The sequence below is a fragment of the Leucoraja erinacea genome, chromosome 1 (assembly GCF_028641065.1).
Source record: "Leucoraja erinacea ecotype New England chromosome 1, Leri_hhj_1, whole genome shotgun sequence".
NCBI lineage: Eukaryota > Metazoa > Chordata > Chondrichthyes > Rajiformes > Rajidae > Leucoraja > Leucoraja erinaceus.
Genome location: NC_073377.1, coordinates 13726114 through 13745634, shown reverse-complemented (window position 1 = coordinate 13745634; position 19521 = coordinate 13726114). Strand labels below are relative to the sequence as shown.

General features: G+C 45.0%; 2 protein-coding genes across 3 annotated transcripts in view; both read left to right on the top strand.

Moving 5' to 3' along the window:
- Positions 1–19521, top strand: part of ccdc142 (coiled-coil domain containing 142) — a 363715-nt gene that overhangs the window by 130043 nt on the left and 214151 nt on the right. The window lies entirely within an intron of this gene.
- On the top strand, positions 2707–14143 carry tmem129 (transmembrane protein 129, E3 ubiquitin protein ligase). Its single transcript, XM_055652815.1, has 4 exons — positions 2707–3268; positions 5609–6077; positions 7266–7425; positions 12047–14143. Exons 1-4 carry the CDS (start codon positions 3064–3066, stop codon positions 12293–12295), a joined length of 1083 nt encoding a protein of 360 aa, XP_055508790.1. The 5' UTR covers positions 2707–3063; the 3' UTR covers positions 12296–14143.

Here is a 19521-nt window from a genome sequence, read left to right as displayed (position 1 = left end):
CAGGAAAAATGTTCCCGATGTTGGGGGAGGCAAGAACCAGGGGTCAGTTTAAGAATAAGGAGTAGGCCATTTAGGACTGAATTGAGGAAACATTTTTTCACTCAGAGAGTTGTGAATCTGTGGAATTATCTGCCACAGAAGGCAGTGAGGGCCAATTCACTGGATGTTTTCAAGAGAGTTAGATTTAGCTCTTACGACTGAAGGAATCAAGGGATATGGGAAAAAGCAGGAACGGGGTACTGATTTTGGATGATCAGTCATGATCATATTGAATGGCGGCACAAATGGCATACTCCTTCACTTATTTTTCTATGTTTCTATACATGTTCTCTAGAGATGCTGCCTGATCTGCTGAGTTACTCCAACACTTTATCTTTTTTTACACATCATTTTAACACGGAAGGTTGTAACAAGTCCGTTGTGTCCATATAGGCTCCATGCAACAGCCATCTGCTCGACCTATTTAACCATGCTGCAAACCTTTACAAAGTAATGTATTGCACATAAGTTACTGTTTAGAAACTGGATGTCCTCCCTGACGTTACGTGGCATAACACAGGTACTTGTATCCAATTCAACACATTTAGTTTTATTTGTTTTTCCTCCAACATTTTTAACAAATGAACAACATTAACACATCCTTTAAAGCTTGCTGTGATATTATCTTAGGCTGGTTGCATAGTGAGCAAGTCAATCATTTTTTAAACAACAATTCTGAGAAGTTGGGAAATTTCAAGCCAAGCTATTCAGTTCAATGTAGTAACAAGGAACTGCATATGCCGAATTTAACAAGAAAAGCAAAATGCTGGAGTAACTCCGTGGTTCAGGCAGCATCTGTGGAGAACATGGACAGGTGATGCTTCTGGTTAGCGTCCATCTTCAGACTGATCTATTCAGTTCAATTTGTTTGTACAGGTGTTAATACTTTAGACAGGACTACTTATACTTTAATTTCCAACCAATCTAGTCCCATTTGCTCTTGTTTGGCCCTTTCTTATCCATGTACCTGCCCAAAGTCTTGTAAATGTTGTATATTAATACTCTCCATCCTCCATGTATAGTTTCTTCCTCACATCATATGAATTTCAGAATACAATTATTGTATCTTGTATCCAAAAAAAAAGTTTTTTTAAAGAATTCTGAAGGAGGCTCCTAACATGAAATGTCACCAGGCTGAGGAAGTTTTCCAACCTGAAACATCACCTACCTGAAGGAGGGTCCCAACCTGAAATATCACTGTCCATTCACTCCTCAGATGCTGCCTGACCCGTTCCTCCAGCGATTTGCGTTTTGTCCAAGATTTCACCATTTTGCAGTTCCTTGTATCTAAGCTTTTCTAAAGTTTTCTCTGTCGACTAACCTCCTTCCATCAGTGAAGAAGGGTCTCAACCCAAATTGTCACCTTTCCATGTTCTCCGGAGATGCTGCTTGAGCTGCTGAATTACTCCAACACTTTTTGTCCTTTTGCCTCCATCAATTTCTACTTCTCTTGACGTTTTATGTTAACTGAATACAGATGCCGAGGTCATCATGGATAGCATACTTATTGGTATACTCAGTAGCATACTCAGTCTGAAGAAGGGTCTCAACCCGAAACGTCATCTACTACTTCGCTCTATAGATGCTGCTTCACCCACTGAGTTTCTCCAGCATTTTTGTCTACCTTCATACTTATTGGACTGGTCACGATAAAATTATTAGCGGTACGGGCAGTAATATGGTGAGTGATCACCAGGTGGAGCAGTGAACGAGGGCGGGTCATTCCCTGTGATCTTACACTTCTCAAATATATTGTTTAAGATACTGCTGTGGAAGGGGCAACATCCTCCCAGTGAAAGCAACAATCAAGTTCTGACAGCATGTCTTTCGACTGATTAAAGTGGTAGTAGTTAGATGTCTTGCTGCTAAAATTAAATGTCAGTGTAGATGTTAGCTGCCTATCGATATGAATTGCTTTGGGCTGCTTTCCTAGGCATATTGTCGTTGTTGTTGTTTGTCCTTCGAGGTCGAAGACCATGACTTAAGTGTTTTTGTTTTTGTTTGTGGGTCTGGGAGTGACTGGTGAGACTGATCCCTAGGCATATAAATGAAGGATGGATGTACAGACAAGTAATTGCAGAAGCTGGTTTATACCACAACATGCTGGAGTGACTCAGTGCGTCAGGTAGCATCTTTGGAGAAAAAGGAATAGGTGACCATCTATAGGTGAAGTGTTGTCAAGCCTTCCATTCACATCATCATGTTACGTTTTCGCGAAAGCTTATTTTACTGCTTTATTCAGACAATATGTTTCATATGTTTCTATGTTCATATCTATATCTTTCATATCATATCATGTCTTTCATAAGACAATATCTTTCATATGTTCATATATTTCTATGTTTCTAAACTCATCTTGGTCGATTATGGCATCTGGAGATGCGCTTTAAGATAATGCATCCAAATTGTATATTTTTTTTAAAGCGCAAGAGAAGATAATTTCAATCAATCTTTTTAATCAATCAACCTTTATTGTCATCTTGCAAAGCAACAGTTGTACAGTGCAAAATGAGAAGACGTTTCCCAGGGAGTACCGGAGCATCGCACATGAAACTTAAAACATTTCAGATTCAGATTCAGATTCAGATTCAATTTTAATTGTCATTGTCAGTGTACAGTACAGAGACAACGAAATGCATTTGTTTCACGCATAATAACATTAAAAACAATCCAGATGAAAGTCCAAAGTTTACTCCCGTACATGGACATGGACATGATGGACACCAAAGATCCTATAGCAGAGCTGTAGCTATAGCTCCTATACAGACCTATAGGATCTTTGATGGACACTGCGCTCCGGGTCATCCAAGCGCTCGATGGACCGGGCCAGTAGAACCGGAACTGACGCGTTTCCACGGTGACAGTAGAACCGGAACTGACCGCGTTTCCAGGGCGACGGGACCGGTAGAACCGGATCTGACCGCGTTTCCAGGGCGACGGGACCGGTAGAACCGGAACTGACCGCGTTTCCAGGGCGACGGGACCGGGCCTGGGCCTGCGGAGCGGGGATCGTTGCGCTGGACGATGAACAACCCCGAGGCGGTGTTCACGCTGCTCTATGTCGTCCTGTCCTTCTGCTTCGTCTTCACCCCGACCGAGTTTCGGTCTGCGGGGCTGACGGTGCAGGACCTGCTGGCCGACCAGCTGGGCAGCGAGCAGCTGGGCTTCGTGCACTATCACATCCGCAGGACGGCCGCCACCTTAGTGGCTCACTCGCTGCTGCCGCTAGGTCAGCCGGGCCGGACCGGGCGGGGACGGGGTGACTGGGACTGGGGCTGGGGACTGGGACCGGGACTGGGACTGGGACTGGGGCTGGGGCTGGGGACTGGTTGTTGGGGACGATCTGGGGCCGGGCCGGACCGGGCGGGCGGGGACTGGGGACTGGTTGTTGGGGACGATCTGGGGCCGGGGGGCTGGGGGTCGAACGGCCAGGACCCGGGAGAGGGTGACAGACCATCTACTGGACATTCATTCAGGGCCATGTGAACCCGGGTCGTTGCACAAAGCCCACATCTCGCCCGTTTGAAGTTCAGAAGCATACTTACCGAATAGTGAAAGGCTTGAATAGTCGCTGTGGAGAGGATCCCACTAGAGGGAGAGTCTGGGACCACAGGTTATAGCCTCAGAATATAAGGAATATTTCTTTAGTCAGAGGGTAGTGAATCTGTGGAAGTCATTGCCACAGAAGGGCGAGGAGGCCAAGTCAATGGATGTTTATGTTGGAGATTGACAGATTGTTGATTAGTGCGGGTGTTAGGGGTTATGGGAGAAAGCACGAGAATGGTGTTGAGAGGGAAAGATAGATCAGCCAGAATTGAGTAGACTTGATGGGCTGATGACTGGCTCAATTCTGCTCCTAGTGGCCAGACAGGCATTTATTTAATCAACTGCTGGTGAGGAGAGATTTGAAAGTCTCTAATTTCAGTTTGGAACTGCCCGTTATTACTGATGGGGGGTTTCGGCCCGAAACGTTGCCTATTTCCTTCGCTCCATAGATGCTGCTGCACCCGCTGAGTTTCTCCAGCTTTTCTGTGTAACGCCCGTTATTACTGTTGTTTCTGAAACATTTAAGCCAGATGTTTATGGGTCCATGCCATCAAATTTCCACGCTTATGTATGCTTTTACCGTATGTGTTTAAAAAATAAACAGAATGCTACCTGGACTAGTTGGTATTGGCACAAAGGAGAGGTTGGAAAAAGTTGGATTGATTTCTCTGGAGTGCTGGAGGTCAATGGATCTGATAGCAGGATATCTGATAACTGACCACGGGATACTGACTATCCCTCGATCTAGGTTTAAGCTCAGGGGTGACCGCGCTTTTGCGGTTGCAGCACCTAGACTGTGGAATAGCATCCCACTCCTCATCAGAACTGCCCCCACCATATTCTCCTTTAAGTCAAGACTCAAAACTTATTTCTACTCCCTAGCCTTTTTGAGCTCCTCTGAGGGGGTGCGGTATACAGTTTATGTATGTATTGTTAGGTCTGTCTACTGTTGTATGTATCAAATTAGTACCTGCACTGATGTGAAGCACTTTGGTCAACATGAGTTGTTTTTAAATGTGCTATACAAATACATTTATTATTATATACTATTGTAAAAAATTATGAGAGGCATCGCTAGGGTAGACAGTTAGAACCTTTTTCCCAGGGTTGGAATGTTAAAGCCTAGCTTTAAGGTGAGGGTGCAGCTGAAGGGGATGTGCTGGACAAATGTGAGTGGTGGATGCATGGAGCATGCTGCCAGGGCTGCTGGTGGAGGCAGTTACAATAGCAGCATTTAAGAGGCTTTTTGATAGGCATAAATTAGTTTAACCTGGTGTCATGTTCGATATGGACATTGTAGGCTGAAGGGACTGTTTCTGTGTGCCACTGTTCTAATGTAAAGGTTTTTTTTTTAATGCATACCATCCAACACACACCACACAAAATTGATAATTCTTTGAGCAGTGAATTAATTCCAGTTATTAGACCAGTACCGCAACTTCAATTAACACATCAATTGATATTGTTGCTCTTCCCTGATTTATCTGCTTTTTCCAGTATTTTTTTCTTATTTCCACAGTGGTTCAACTTTAACGAGTACAGTAAATTAACTGTCTCTTCCTCTGGTTCTTGTATGCCAATTATAAAGTTTTCTCAGGTCAGCATCTGTACAAGACTGAGCAGTCCCAATGATTCTTTTTTTTCTTGTGTCAGTTCAAATTGGTCATCTATTGCATCTACAGTATGGATTTTTTTTCTTTTATGTTTCATTGAAAACTATAGAACCATAAGGTGCAATCCAATCAAAAAGAGTTACTCCATCAGCTTCTGTCTTTTTTTTTTCTAAACCAGCATCTGTAGTTCTTTGTTTCTACATTAAGTGGCCACTTAACAAGTCTCTCAGATGACACCTGAGGCCAAGGGTTATTTTGGAGAAAAGGCAAGGTCACAGAGTGAAATGTGGAGGATTATTGTTTTTTTAAATTCTGACATCAGCTGTATAAATAGTATTTAATCATTCTTTTTTTAATGTTTACTTTACCTGTTGTGAATTTACATTTTACCACTTGTTTGTTTATTGCAGGCTATTATGCAGGAATGTGTTTTGCATCTTCTGATGAAACGAACTACTTTCTTGTGAGCTGGGGATGGATTATTTACTTGCTGGTAGCTGTGCTAACTCCTGCCGTTGTTAGTCTCATCGTGTTGTACTGGTCTTCAAAGAATTGGAGTAATCATCCAATAGCCCGGAGCCTTGCATACTATGCCCTTCCCCAATCCAGTTGGAGAGCTGTGGCATCCTCTATTAATATAGAGTTCCGAAGGATTGATAAATTTGCCTCTGGTGCACCAGGAGCGCGAGTTATTGTCACCGACACCTGGGTGATGAAGGTGACTACTTATCATGTTCACGTGGCACAGCAACAGGACATTCACCTCACACTGACTGAATCAAGGCAACACGAACTGTGTCCCGACCTAAGTACTCCTGTACAATTTCTAACCATCCAAGTGGGCGTCATCAATCCACGCATCACACCATTTGACATTAGGTAGGTGATGGAGTCTAGTTTACATGCAGAAAACCAATTTAATTTTAAAAAACACGCAAAATCCTGGAGTAACTCAGTGGGTGATGCAGCATCTCTGAGAGGAATACCTATCCATGTTCTCCAATGATGATGCCTGGCCTGCTGAGTTACTCTAGGATTTTGACTTTTTTTTGTAAACCAGAATCTGCAGTTCCTTTTATCGGCAATTTATTTATCCAACTTAAAGCTGCTTAAAAGTTGAAACAATAGGGTAGCACGGTGGCGCAGCAGTAGAGTTGTTGCCTTACAGCGCCAGAGACCCAGGTGCGATCTTGACTATGGGTGCTGTCTGTACAGAGTTTGTACATTCTCCCTGTGACCTGCATGGGAGCTCCAGTTTCCTCCACACTCCAACGATGTACAGATTTGTAGGCTAATTGGCTTGGTATGATTGTAAATTATCCCTTGTGAGAATAAGATCTTAAATAGGGCATTAGAATGTGGGGGTCGCTGGTCAGCACGGACTTGGTGGGCCGAGGGGCCTATTTCTGTGTTGTATCTCTAAACTAAACTAATATCCCTTTTAAGATGATTTTCTAATGTCCTTTGGTTAATACCTGTTAAGTCATCTGGAGGCATTATCTATAAGGAGAGATTGGGCCAACTTGGACTGTTTTCTCTGGAGCATCGGAGGCCGAGGGAAGACCTGATTGAAGTATATAAAATTATGAGGCATAGTCATAGAGTGATACAGTAATGAAACAGACCCTTCGGCCCAACTTGTCCACAACGGCCAACATGTCCCAGCTACACTAGGCCCACCTGCCTGCGCATGGTCCATATCCCTCCAAACCTGTCCTATCCATGTACCTGTTTAACTTTCTTGAACGATCGGATAGTCCCAGCCTCAACTACCTCCTCTGGCAGCCATAAACCCACCACTCTTTGTGTTAAAAACTTACCCCTCGCGTTCCTATTAAATCTTTTCCCCTTCACCTTGAACTTATGTCCTCTGGTCCTCGATTTCCCTACTCTAGGCAAGTGACTCTGTGCAGAAAGGCCTGTTCCTGTGCTGTACTGTTCTATGTTCTCTCCCTTCAGCCCACAACAACAAAACCATAACAAGTGGGATGCAAATGAAAGGGAAAAAAAGCTAAGGTTATTTCTCATCACAAACTGAAGCTCATGTTTGTTTTGTTCTGTTTGCAGGCTGAATTCAACAGAATATGGTGAACTGCGTGAGAAGCTCCATACAACAATACGGAATGCCCATAATGTGGTCATCCATCAGTCTCTGAGTGACATGTTTCTTGACACATTCAAAATCCAAGTGGAGCTGAATCAACGTTATCATCTTTCTGGCAACCAGGTATGGTATCTCAATGAAACGGTACTCTTTGCCAATATCGCACTAAGACCATTTGACAACATAAAAATAATAAAAATCTGAAAAGGTGTAAATATTTAGAGTTGACTAGACCAAGTGCACACCCATTGTAAAAATGGGAAGGCTGTGGCCTAGTGTTTGGAAAAAAATAGGAATCAACCAGATACACGCACACACACCATCTCCAGCTGTCAGCTCGGCCGCCGCCTGGGCTCCAGTGCAGGCCAGGACTTCATCTCCGGGCTCGTCTCTGACCCCGGACCCAGGCTTGTCCTTGGTTCCAGCGGTGGCGTCTTTCACGGCCCCATCTCAAGCCCCGGGCTTGGCCCTCACTCCAGCTACAGTACTACCCTCCCCACCAGGGGCCGGGCGCCGGCAGCCGCTGCCGCTCCTTGTTCACTGCGAGAGCTGGAGTGCCCCTCCCTCCCGGAGTGTCCAGTCCTACCTTGCGAGTGCATTGTGACATCACTCGGGGTTTTTTCGGAATTGGGTGAGTTTTTGCAGCTGCTTTTAAAACTTACTTATTAATAACTTCAGAAATATAGGTGGGACTGCGACGGGAAGATGTTTATCGCCGTGATGGGAAAAATGTGAGTAGGATGTGTGAAAATGGGAAGGCTGTGGGAAGAAAATAGGAATTAACCAGATCCTCTCTCACACGGTCACACACACACACACACACACACACGACAAATACTTTTAGTTATATAAGATAATCTTTCTTGATTAGTACGGGGTCAGGGGTATGGGGAGAAGGCCGGAGAATGAGGTTAGGAGGGAGAGATAGATCCGCCATGATTGAATGACGGAGACGACTTGATGGGCCCAATGACCTAATTCTGCTTGTGACATGACCTTCATCAGAAGTGGAGAACTATTGAAGATGTAACAGGTTTTAAATACAGGTGGGAAAGTTGGAGAGTATGTTTGAAATTATGGGAAGCAGAACATGTTAAATGAAAAAAGGATAAAGGGACAAATCAAATGTGGACAGAAATGGTAAAATAAATAAACATTCCTAAGGAAATGACTGGAAATAACATGATTGCCATGCAAAGCTAATGGTGGACACAGTTACTTCAAAAACAAGATAATATGAATCAGCAAAAGCTGTGAATCAGTCACTAATCTTTGCCTTTATAGTGTAGAACAAGGGGTCACAGTTTAAGGATAAGGGGGAAATCTTTTAGGACTGAGAGGAGGAAAACATTTTTCACACAGAGAGTGGTGAATCTCTGGAATTCTCTGCCACAAAAGGTAGTTGAGGCCAGTTCATTGGCTATATTTAAGAGGGAGTTAGATGTGGCCCTTGTGGCTAAAGGGATCAGGGGGTATGGAGAGAAGGCAGGTACAGGATACTGAGTTGGATGATCAGACATGATCATATTGAATGGCGGTGCAGGCTCGAAGGGCCGAATGGCCTACTGCCCCTATTTTCTATGTTTCTATGTACACAAGGTACCTGAGCTAATAATTTGCTGCCTTTCCCTACTTTCATCAGATTTCATTACTTTTGTGTTTTCATTTTGGCTTCAGATCTAGCTATAACAGATCTCGCATGCACCATCTCTAACCTTATATGCTGCATTTGATGCTCTCAATGTAGCCTTCTTTACATCGGCGAGACCAAGTGTACACGAGGTAGTTGTTTCACTGATCACTTGCCCTTGTTCTGTCAAGGCCTGCTGGATTTCCTGTTTGTTAACCATTTTAACTCCCCTTCCCATTTCCTTAACAGCCTCTCAGTCCTGGATCTGTTCCATTGTTTAAGTGAGACCACACAAACTGGAGGAACAGCACCTCATATTCTGCTTGGGCAGCTTTCAACCTATCACTTGAAGGGTGTGGTCTCACCCCCACCTCTATTCCAGCTTTCTCCCCCTGCTACCATCCGTCTGAAGAAGGGTCCCAACCCAAAACGTTGCCTATATATGTCCTCTAAAGATGCTACCTGACCTGCTGAGTTACTCCAGCACTTTGTGACCTATGCAGATTCCAGTAACTGCAGTTCCTTGTGTCCATTCAGATTTCACTCTTTTTCTGCAATCTCCTCAATAGCTCCATCCTACTACTTCTGCTCTCCCTCTAATCTTTCTCACACTCTTTCAAACCAACCTCCTTAGCCAGGTTATCAATCCTCCTTCTTGCTTCTACGTCCTTCAATTACATTTTTTTTGGTCAAATTCGATTTTTGAAGTCACTGAGTTATTCAGCATGGAGAAAGATTCTTCAATCCAACTGGTCCATGCCTAAATAAATTAGTCCTATTTGTTAGTAAGTTGTTTGACTTCGCAAATGAAAAAACGGTCATTTTTCAGCACATTAAAAAGCTAATACAAGGAAGAGTGCAGCATCGAGAAAATACTAAAGCTATAAAGTAAATGAAACAGGGTGTGTAATTAGATGTAAGGCAACAGAAAACAAAATGCAAGCAATGTAAAATCAAGCAGCAAATGTTTAATTAAAATAAAAGTGGCAATGATGAATTTTGCGCCCATAAAGACTCTCGATGGCTAGCCTATAATTGACATTAAAGAAATTTTGCAGTCTGCTGTGGAAAGATTTTACTGCATTAATAATTTTTCCTTATGAACGTTTCCTAAAAAATGTCCTTGTGGGCCTCATTCTGGCTGAAAGAATTGGGATCTGATCCCATTTTCCTCTCTTCAACATCATCATAAGGGTTCCCAGACATCCCAAAGCAAAATAGAAACCGTGCTCTTTGTAATTATAATTGTCATTGTCACCTGCAATTGGATTTGCTGTTGTTTGAGGGAGCTGGGTAGTGAGACCAAATTGGGTGCTATGCCAATTGATGCTCCTGTGACCATACTTTAAAATGGTAATAGTAAGCCCATGTCAAAAAGGAAAATGTGTCGTCTTCACCAAGTGTTGTAACAAATGTTAATATTATTAAAACTATTATGAATATACCAATGAACAAACACAGGAAACAGAGGACAGCTAGATGGGTTCAGCTTATTGCATCTGGAAAAAACCCCATGTGGTCGCAGTGATGTCAGGATCTCTTTAGCACTGTAAGGCAGCAGCTCTACCGCTGCACCACTGTGCCATTCAACGCAAGTGTTTAAAAGAGAGAAGGGGATTTTTTTTTTAAAGAGTCATGCTCTTCAGCCACACTCGTCCATGCAGACCAAGATGCACCATCTTGGGTAGTTCCATTTGCCTGTGTTTGGCCCAAATCCCTCTAAATCTTTCCTATCCATGGATCTGTCCAAGTGTCTTGAATGTTGTAGGTGTATTGTACCGTATGTGTTGATTGTTGTCGTTGTCACCTGCAATTGGATTTGCTGTTGTTTGTGGGAGTTGGGGAGTGAGACCAAATTGGGTGCTATGTTAATTGATGTTGCTCCTGTGACCATACTATAAAATGGTAATCTTTTGACTATTAGACCCTGACAAACACCAAGGTTGTAAAAGATGCATGTATATTAAGGTTTTTTATTGTTCAAAAGAGGATAGGTTTTCACTTTTTAAATGAAAGAAAGTTCAAATTGAAGCCACCTCACATGACAATGATTTGATTCCACCAGTGGTGCTGTCAGCAAATGAAAGATGGCATTGATCTTGATAGAATTAATAAGTTTATTGGCAAAGTATTCACATACAAGGAATTTGCCTTGGTGCTCCGCCCGCAAGTGACAACATGACATACAGTGACAGCTAGGAATGACGCATAAAACATTAAACATTGAAGATGCAGTTGTGCCAGTTCCAATCAAAACAAGTGTGGCAGAATTAAATATATTATTGGAGGAATAATTCTGTACGAATGGGAACTTTGTAAATTTACAGAATCACAAAGATGTCACAGAATCCTAATGGGCCTGTCCCACTTACGCGATTTTTGGACTTGACAGTCGCCTGAGAAACCGGCGATTGTCAGAGTGGAGCGCATGCACGCGCGCACACACACACACACACACACACAAACACACACACACACACACACACACACACACACACACACACACGGTGCAAAGCCAATGCGATACAGACACACACCGCGATAAACAGGAAGGTTGGCGCTGTAATTAAGACGGTGAAAGAACAGTGAACGGGAAGGGTCACGTAAGTCCTTTAAAAGAGGAGGGGGGGGGGGGGGGGGGGGGGGGGGGGGAGAAGGAGTGGAGACAACTTTTAAGAAGCCAGAGATATACGACTGTGAAGCTCGGCGGACATTTAACATTACCGGTCGGTTATCCTAGTTTCTGAAAACTACTGCTTACGTTTTATTTCCCCAATGAGCCAATGAAATTCACAGGTCAGCACCGGCTACACCCTACGAGGACCTTCGACCTCCTGGCAACCCACTAGTTCCCCCTGGCGACCCACCTACGGCACGAGAATTCAGGGGGAACTATTTTCAACATGTTGAAAAATTCATGGCAACCATAATGAGGCCGCGACTAGTTCCCAGAATGCGGGAACTCCTCACGAAGGTGAAGGAGTTCATGAAGGCGACTCCCCTGCAACCACCCGCGAACATGTGGCGACCGCATAGTCTCCTGCAGTAGCGCAAGTGGGACAGGCCCATTAGGATACATGTTTTAATTAAATGTACCTAATTTCTTTAATACAGGAATTGGAATCGTGTATTGGCTGCATGCAGACAGCTGCGAACATCAAACTTGTCAAAATCTGCATGGAGCCAAATGATGGTGAATGTCAGCAATGCTACTGCCGTCCGATGTGGTGCCTGACCTGCATGGGGAAATGGTTTGCCAGCCGCCAGGACCAGCAGCATCCAGAAACGTGGCTTTCAAATCGGGTGCCTTGTCCTACCTGTCGATCTAAATTCTGCATACTTGATATCTCCATTGTTTGCTGAAAATAACCTGAATATGATAATTGAACTTGTTCCTAACATCGACTAAATTCATATTTGTAAGTTATAGGAGCAGAATTAAGCCATTTGGCCTATCAAGTCTACTCCGCCATTCAATCATGGCTGATCTATCTTTCCCTCTCGACCCCATTCTCCTGCCTTCTCCCCATAACCCCATGACACCCGTTTTAATCAAGAATCTATCAATCTCCGAATCCATCAATCTCCAAGCAAGATTTTATTTCTGGCCTCTTGCATCTTGTCACTCTAACCGCAATGAATTTTCTTTTTTGGTGGATTTGAATGCCCCTGAAATCTTTTTTATTTTTCTTGTTAAAACTTGTGTCTGCTTCAATCTAATAGAGTGGAGGACTTTCTGTAACCAAAGTTCCAAAATGGTCACTTGTCTCTTTATCGCCTTCATAGGTTGACACACAGTGGTGTAGCAGTTAACACTGTCTCCCAGCTCTAGAGCTGCATGGTCAATTCTGCCGGTGACTGTCATCCGCGTGGACTTTGCACATTCTCCATCTTTGCACGCACGCACTTCCAGGTCTTCCAATTTTCTCCCACGTCCCAAAGAAGTACTACTCGGTTAATTGGCTATTGTAAATTGACTCCTTAAAGAATCAAATAATTTGTTATTGGGAGAGAATCAATGGCGGGACTACAGGGGAATGAGAAGAATGGAATGAGACTCGGATTTTCTGGATGCCGCGTGGATTCAATGGTCCAGATGACTTCTTACTCTGTAGTTAGTAGGTAACGTGCATTAAACCTAAACTTGAAACCAGTATATACACTTGGTGGAAAGGATAACTAATGGATTTTGTCACAGAAGCTGGCGGATTCAGAATTGCCTGGAACTCATCACAACAGCTGGGTGGTGCATCTTGTTGAGCTGCCGACATAACACCAGAGACCCAGTGTGCTGATTGTATGGAGCTTGCACTTTCTCCCTGTAACCTCGTAGGTTTTCCCCCTCCCATCCCAAACACTTGCAGGTTGAGAGGCTAATTGCCCACTGTAAATTGCGCCTTGTGTCTAGATGAGCAGTAAATCTAGGGGGAATTGGGAAGAATGTATCGAGAATAAAAATGGGATTAATATAGGCTTAGTGTAAATGGATGGTCAATGCGCTGGCATGGATTCGGTGTACCAAAGTGCCTGTTTCCATGCTGTGTGACCCTGTGACAACTTATAGGAATCACAAGTTATTTTAAATATCTTGAACTGAATTTGAATTTCAGTCTTGTATATCTTTTTATATTTCAAAGCTGTCTTTTGGCTTTATACTTCAGATGCAATTGTTACGTATTTTTATACCTCCAAATGTCCACATGATCACTACAAACCTGTACATGATTACACAAAAACAACAATCAGATGGCAATTATTTACAATAGAATGGAGATGTGAATTATTTTTATTTACTTTGCTTCTGATGCACTGCTTTAATAGCCCACCTCCTTAATGAACAATTTCTGAAGCCTGTTGATATAGGGATAACATTTTCCATTTCCTTCTCAAAAATGCTATTGGTGTTATAGTTTGTTGGATTTTCTGGGATGGTATTCTTAAACAGCACTTTGTAGTTGATTTGTTCTCTGACCTAGAGTGACATTTGGAAGTCTGGATTAATTACCCTGATGGAGATACTGATAACGGACCTTATTGAAATACAGTAGTCTGTCTGATGATGATACTTCCACAATGATGCTCTGACTGCCTTTGCTCCAAATGAGAGAAGGAAATGGTGCCACTTTTTATGAATAGTTATGTTAAATATTGTTTATATATAATATAAAATTAGTAAATAAAAAGAATGATGCAGTGCAATTTTCTTTTAAACACTTGTGTTGTTTAGTTTATTGCCACGTGTACTGAGGTACAGTGAAAAGCTTTGTGGACTAACAGACAACACGTTGTTCTAATTCACGCTAAATTTAGCACAATTTCTGCACTCAAACATCAGTAAAGCCCAATATAATCAATTCCATTTGGTGATATATTAACCAATTATACTTCAGTTTTTAGACGATAGCAACTAACTTTCAGAACATAACTTGTAAATACCGAATACTATTACAAAAAATGATCAAATTGGGTCTGATCAAGGTACAGAAATGGATTTTGTAGACTTAAAGATAATGGAAAACTGCATAAATAAAAAAAACTGTCCTATTTGCACTGAGGAGATCTGGTAGCAATGCAGTGCCCTCCATAATGTTAGGGACCAAGGCCTATCATTTATTTATTTGCCTCTGTACGCCACAATTTGAGATGTGTAGAAGAGAAAACTGAAGGGGACTAGCCCCCAAAACAAGCATAAGCTAAAGATGGCTGCAATACAGGCCTGGCAGAGCATCACCAGAACACCCAGCAACTGGTGAAGTCCATGAATCGTAGACTTCAAGCAGTCAACCTCCCAAATGATTAATCATTACAACTTACTAACATTGTACTCTTCCGTGACAAGGGTAATATCTTTGTACTCTCTGGGTAGCTTTTTTTCCCCAAATTAAATAATGATCCATAGTTAGATAAGCAAACACATTTTTAAAGATGATGTTCAAGCTGATTTTTAGTTGGAGAAACCAGAATCGTCAAGGATTATTGTCCTCTTACATTCTTTGCATGTCTGTGGTGAATTACCCTACTTATCTAACTTAGGAGCAGATTCCATGCAGGAACTGAAGCCCAGACAGAGCCCAGAACACAAAAATGCTGGTGCATAAATACCAGACAGAATCAACATTTTATGGGCATTTATAAAATTACAGTTACAAAAGAGAATATTGGGCCCATTATGTCATACTGACCAAGGAATATTAAACTAATCCCATTTTCCACATTATGCATTTATTCATCTATATTACTAAAACTCTTCTCTTGTTTGTGTGTGTGTGTGTGTGTGATCTGGGCACAATCTGGTTAATTTCTATTTTGTTCCAAACGCTAGGCCACAGCCTTCCTATTTTCAAAGGTCGAGACCCTTCTTCAGACTGAGGGTTAGCGTAGAGGGAACCAAGAGATATGAAAAGGTACATCAAACAAATTGATGAAAGATATGCTAAAAAGACAGATCAAAGCCAGCAATAATGATCAAGGTAAAATGGAGCCCACAATGGTCCATTGTTGGGCGTAGGGAAGGTGATAATGAGTAATACATTTCACTGTTTACTCCAGAAATAGTTTAGTTTAGAGATGCAGCGTGGAAACAGGCTCTCCCACTGAGTCCACGCCGACCAGCAATCCCCGCACATTAACACAAGTCTACACACACATGGGACAATTTACACTTATACCAAGTGTACAAACCCAAATCAATTAACCTACAAATCTGTACATCTGGAGTGTGGGAGGAAACTGAAGATCTCGGAGAAAACCCATGCGGTCAACAGACAATAGACAATAGGTGCAGGAGTAGGCCATTCGACCCTTCGAGCCAGCACCGCCATTCAATGTGATCATGTCACGCGAAGAACGTACAAACTCCCTACAGACAGCAGCTGTAATCAAGATCGAATCCGGATCTCTGGCGCTGTAAGGCAGCAACTCTACCACTACCGTGCTGCCCTTTACTGAATCCACAGGATCTTCCTGGTAGCCCAAAGTGTTATGTGAAATATTTACATGATCAGCCAACAAAGTTATGATAAAAGGTAATTGATCTGAAATATTTACCATATTTTTCCATCCATGCTGCTGAATATCTCCAGTTTCCCCAGGTTTAGGGTTAGGTTTATTATTGTCACATGTACTGAGGTACAGCATTTTTTTTGGTTTTTGTGCTATCAGATCAAATAATGCCATACACGGATATAATCAACCCATACTTAAGTACAGAGACAGAGCAACGAGGAAAGATGCAGAGTGTAGAATATAGTTCTCAGCATTATAGCACATCAATAATGAACTGTGAAGTATTCTATTAATGTCTGGCTGTAGATATATATATATACTAGACCAAATGCAGGCCCGTTGGATCTGTTTCCCCGACGTGATTTGCGGAGGGGGGGGGGCTGCGGCATCACACTCGCGGTAACCACCCCCCAAACACACAGATGGGGGAGGGGAGGAGGGTGAGAAGAGGAGTGGGAGGGGAGAGGGGGAGGAGGAAACAGGAGAGATTTGAGAGAGGAGAGCGGGGTAGGGAGAGAGGGGGATGGGAAGGGGGAGGAAAATGGGGAGTGGGAGGAGAGCGGGGGGAGGGCAAGAAGTGGAGAGGGGGGGGGTAGGGGGGTGGGAGAGGGGTAGCGGGGGAGTGGTGCAAGAGAGAGGGGAAGGAGACGGGGGGAAGAAGGTTGGGGGAGGGGTGGGAGGGGGGGAGGAGGGAGAGGGCTGAGGAGAATGGGGGAAGGGGAGGAGGAGAGTGGGTGGTCGGGGGAGGGGATGAGAGAGAGGTGGGGGAGGGGGAGAGGAGAGGGGGAGGGGGGGAGGAGGAGGGAGAGGGGGAGAGAGGGAGGGAGGGGGAGGGGGGGGGAGAGTGGGGGGGGGGGGGGAAGAGTGGGATGGGAGGGGGAGAGGGAGAAATAGTGGTGAGGGAAGGGGGAGGATAAGAGTGCCGAAGAGGGGCAGAGGGGTAGGGAGAGTGGTAGAAGAGGCAAGAGATGGGTAGGGGGGAGAGGGGGGGGGAGAGAGAGGGGGAGGGAGGGAGGGGGGGGGAGAGGGGAGAGAGAGGGGAGGGGAGAGGGAGGGAAGGAGAGAGGGGGGGAAAGGGAGGAGGAGAGGGGGTGGGGGAGGGGGGGAAGAGGGGGGTGGGGGGGGAGAGGAGGGGGGGAGGGAGGGGGAGGGGGGGGAGGGAGGGAAGAGAGGGGGGGGAGAGAGGAAAGACGGAGGGGGAGAGAGGGGAGAGAGAGGGGGAAGAGTGTGGATTGGGAGAGCGAGAGGGGAGGAAGAGGGGGGGAGGGGAGGGAGGGGGAGAGGGGAGAGAGGTGGGGGTGGTGGAAGTGGGAGATAGAGGGGAAGGGGGAGGAGAGGGAGGGGGAGGAGGTGGGGGAGGGGGAAGAGGGGAGTGGGGAGGGGAGGGGGGAGGAGGGAGGGGGCGGGAGGGGGGAGGGAGAGGAGGGGGGAGGGGAGGAGGGAGGGGAGGGAGGAGGGGAGGGAGAGGGAGGAGGTGGGGGAGAGGGAGAGGGGATGGGGAGGGAGAGGGGGAAGAGAGGAGGGGAGGGTGGGGGGAGGGGGGGAGGAGGGGGTGTGGGGCGAGAGGGGGGAGGGGAGAGGGAGGAGGGAGGAGGAGGGGGAGGAGTGGGAGGTGGTAGAGGGGGAAAGAGTGGGGAGGGGGGAGGGAGGGTGGGGGGAGAGGGGGAGAAGGAGGGAGAGGGTAGGGGTGGTGTGGGGAGTGGGGAGAGGGAGGGGGAGAGATGAGGTGGAGAGGGGGGAGGAGGTGGGGGAGGGAGGGGGGGAGGAGGGGGGGGGGAGGAGGGTGGAGGGAGGGAGGGGGAGGGGGGAGAGAGAGAGGTTGGGAGGGGGGGGAGGGGATGGAGAGGGGGAAGGTTGGGGGGGGGGAGGAGAGGTGTTGTGGAGGGGGGAGAGGAGGGAGATGGGGTAGGGGAGGGAGGGGGAAGAGTGTGGAGGGAGGGGGAGGGGTGTGGGGGGGAGAGGGGATATAGTGGGAGGGAGAGTGGAGGGGGAGGGGTAGGGACAGTCCCTGTTCCCCATCCCTTATCACCCCCAATCCTCTTTCTCTATTCCACACGTGATGACGCGGGGGGGGGGGGGGGGGGGGGGGGGGGGGGGGCTGCTGCAAAGGCATATGTAAATGGTCCATTCCGATTGGACATCTGTGAGCATTGGGCATTGTGACATCACACGATTGAACGTTCACCAACATTCTGTGGCTGAGGGCTGTTTTTTTTTTTTTAATTTTGGGAGGGGGGGGGGAGAAGGGTTTTATTAAAAATGTGTACCTAAGCACGATGAAATTTAATCAGGAGTGGATACTTGGAATAAAAAGTGAAATCTCTACCGAAATGGAAAAAATCTCGGCAATTCTGCGTCTGGTGTTGGTGTAGCAGCGAATTAAAGGCTGGCAGCCACAAGTCAAGCAGACACACACACATACACATACACACACACACACACACTCAGTTTTATAAGATAGATAGATAGATAGATAGATAGATAGATAGATAGATAGATAGATAGATAGATAGATAGATAGATAGATAGATAGATAGATAGATAGATAGATAGATAAACGGTAAGTTATTGTAGCTGTAAATTATGAAAATTGCAGCAAAATTCTCAATTGTAATGAACTCCAAGCTGCAACGTCAGTCATTTTACACAATCAGTGTTGCTTCAAAGCTGCCACAACCTTTGGGTTTTGTTTCCATGACATTTTAGTATGAAGTTGTGGGAAACATAGCCTTCAGCACAACCAAAATGAGTGGGACGTAAGTTTGGTTTGTCCCCCACAGTTAATGTGTGTAGTTTGTGTGAGGGAAGCAGCCCGGTCCATCTCACAAACCTGCCTCAACCCCTCCTCATTGTATTCTGTACTGCTTTGATTACACTGCTGTTAAGCTGGAAGGAGTCCATCGAAGATCAACAAGACTGTTGCTTGGACTCGTGGGCATTGCTACAGGGAAAGGTTGGGTAGGCTAGGACTATCTTTCTTGGAGTGTAGGAGTCTGATGGCACCGTGGCCTTACAGAGGTATATAAAAGATCGAGGGGCATAGATAGTGTGAAGACACAATCATTTTCCTAGGGTTAGGGAATGAAAACCTGCAGTGTAAGTATTTCAGGTGAGAGAGGCAAAGATTTAAAAAGGGACCTAACTTCTTTACACACATGAGATGGAAAGAGCTGTCAAAGAAAGTGGTTGAGGCAGGCACAATAACAACTTTTAAAAGACATTCAAACAGGTAACATGGATAGGAAAGATTTAGAGGGACATGGGCCTAATGCGAGTAAACGACATCAGCTTAGATTGGTTTATTTGTTGTCTTGAACATGTTGGGGGAAGAGCCCACTTCCATGCTATCTGGCTCTATTCTTTAAAAAAAAACAAAGTGCTGGGGGAACTCAGTAGACCAGGCAGCATCTGTGGGTGGCACAGTGGCGCAGCGGTAGATTTGCTACCTTACAGCGCTTACAGCGCCAGAGACCCGGGTCCGATCTCGCCTACGAGTGCTGTCTGCACAGAGTTTGTACGTTCTCCCCGTGACTGGTTTCCTTCCACATTCAAAAGACATACAGGTTTGTAGGTTCATTGGCTTG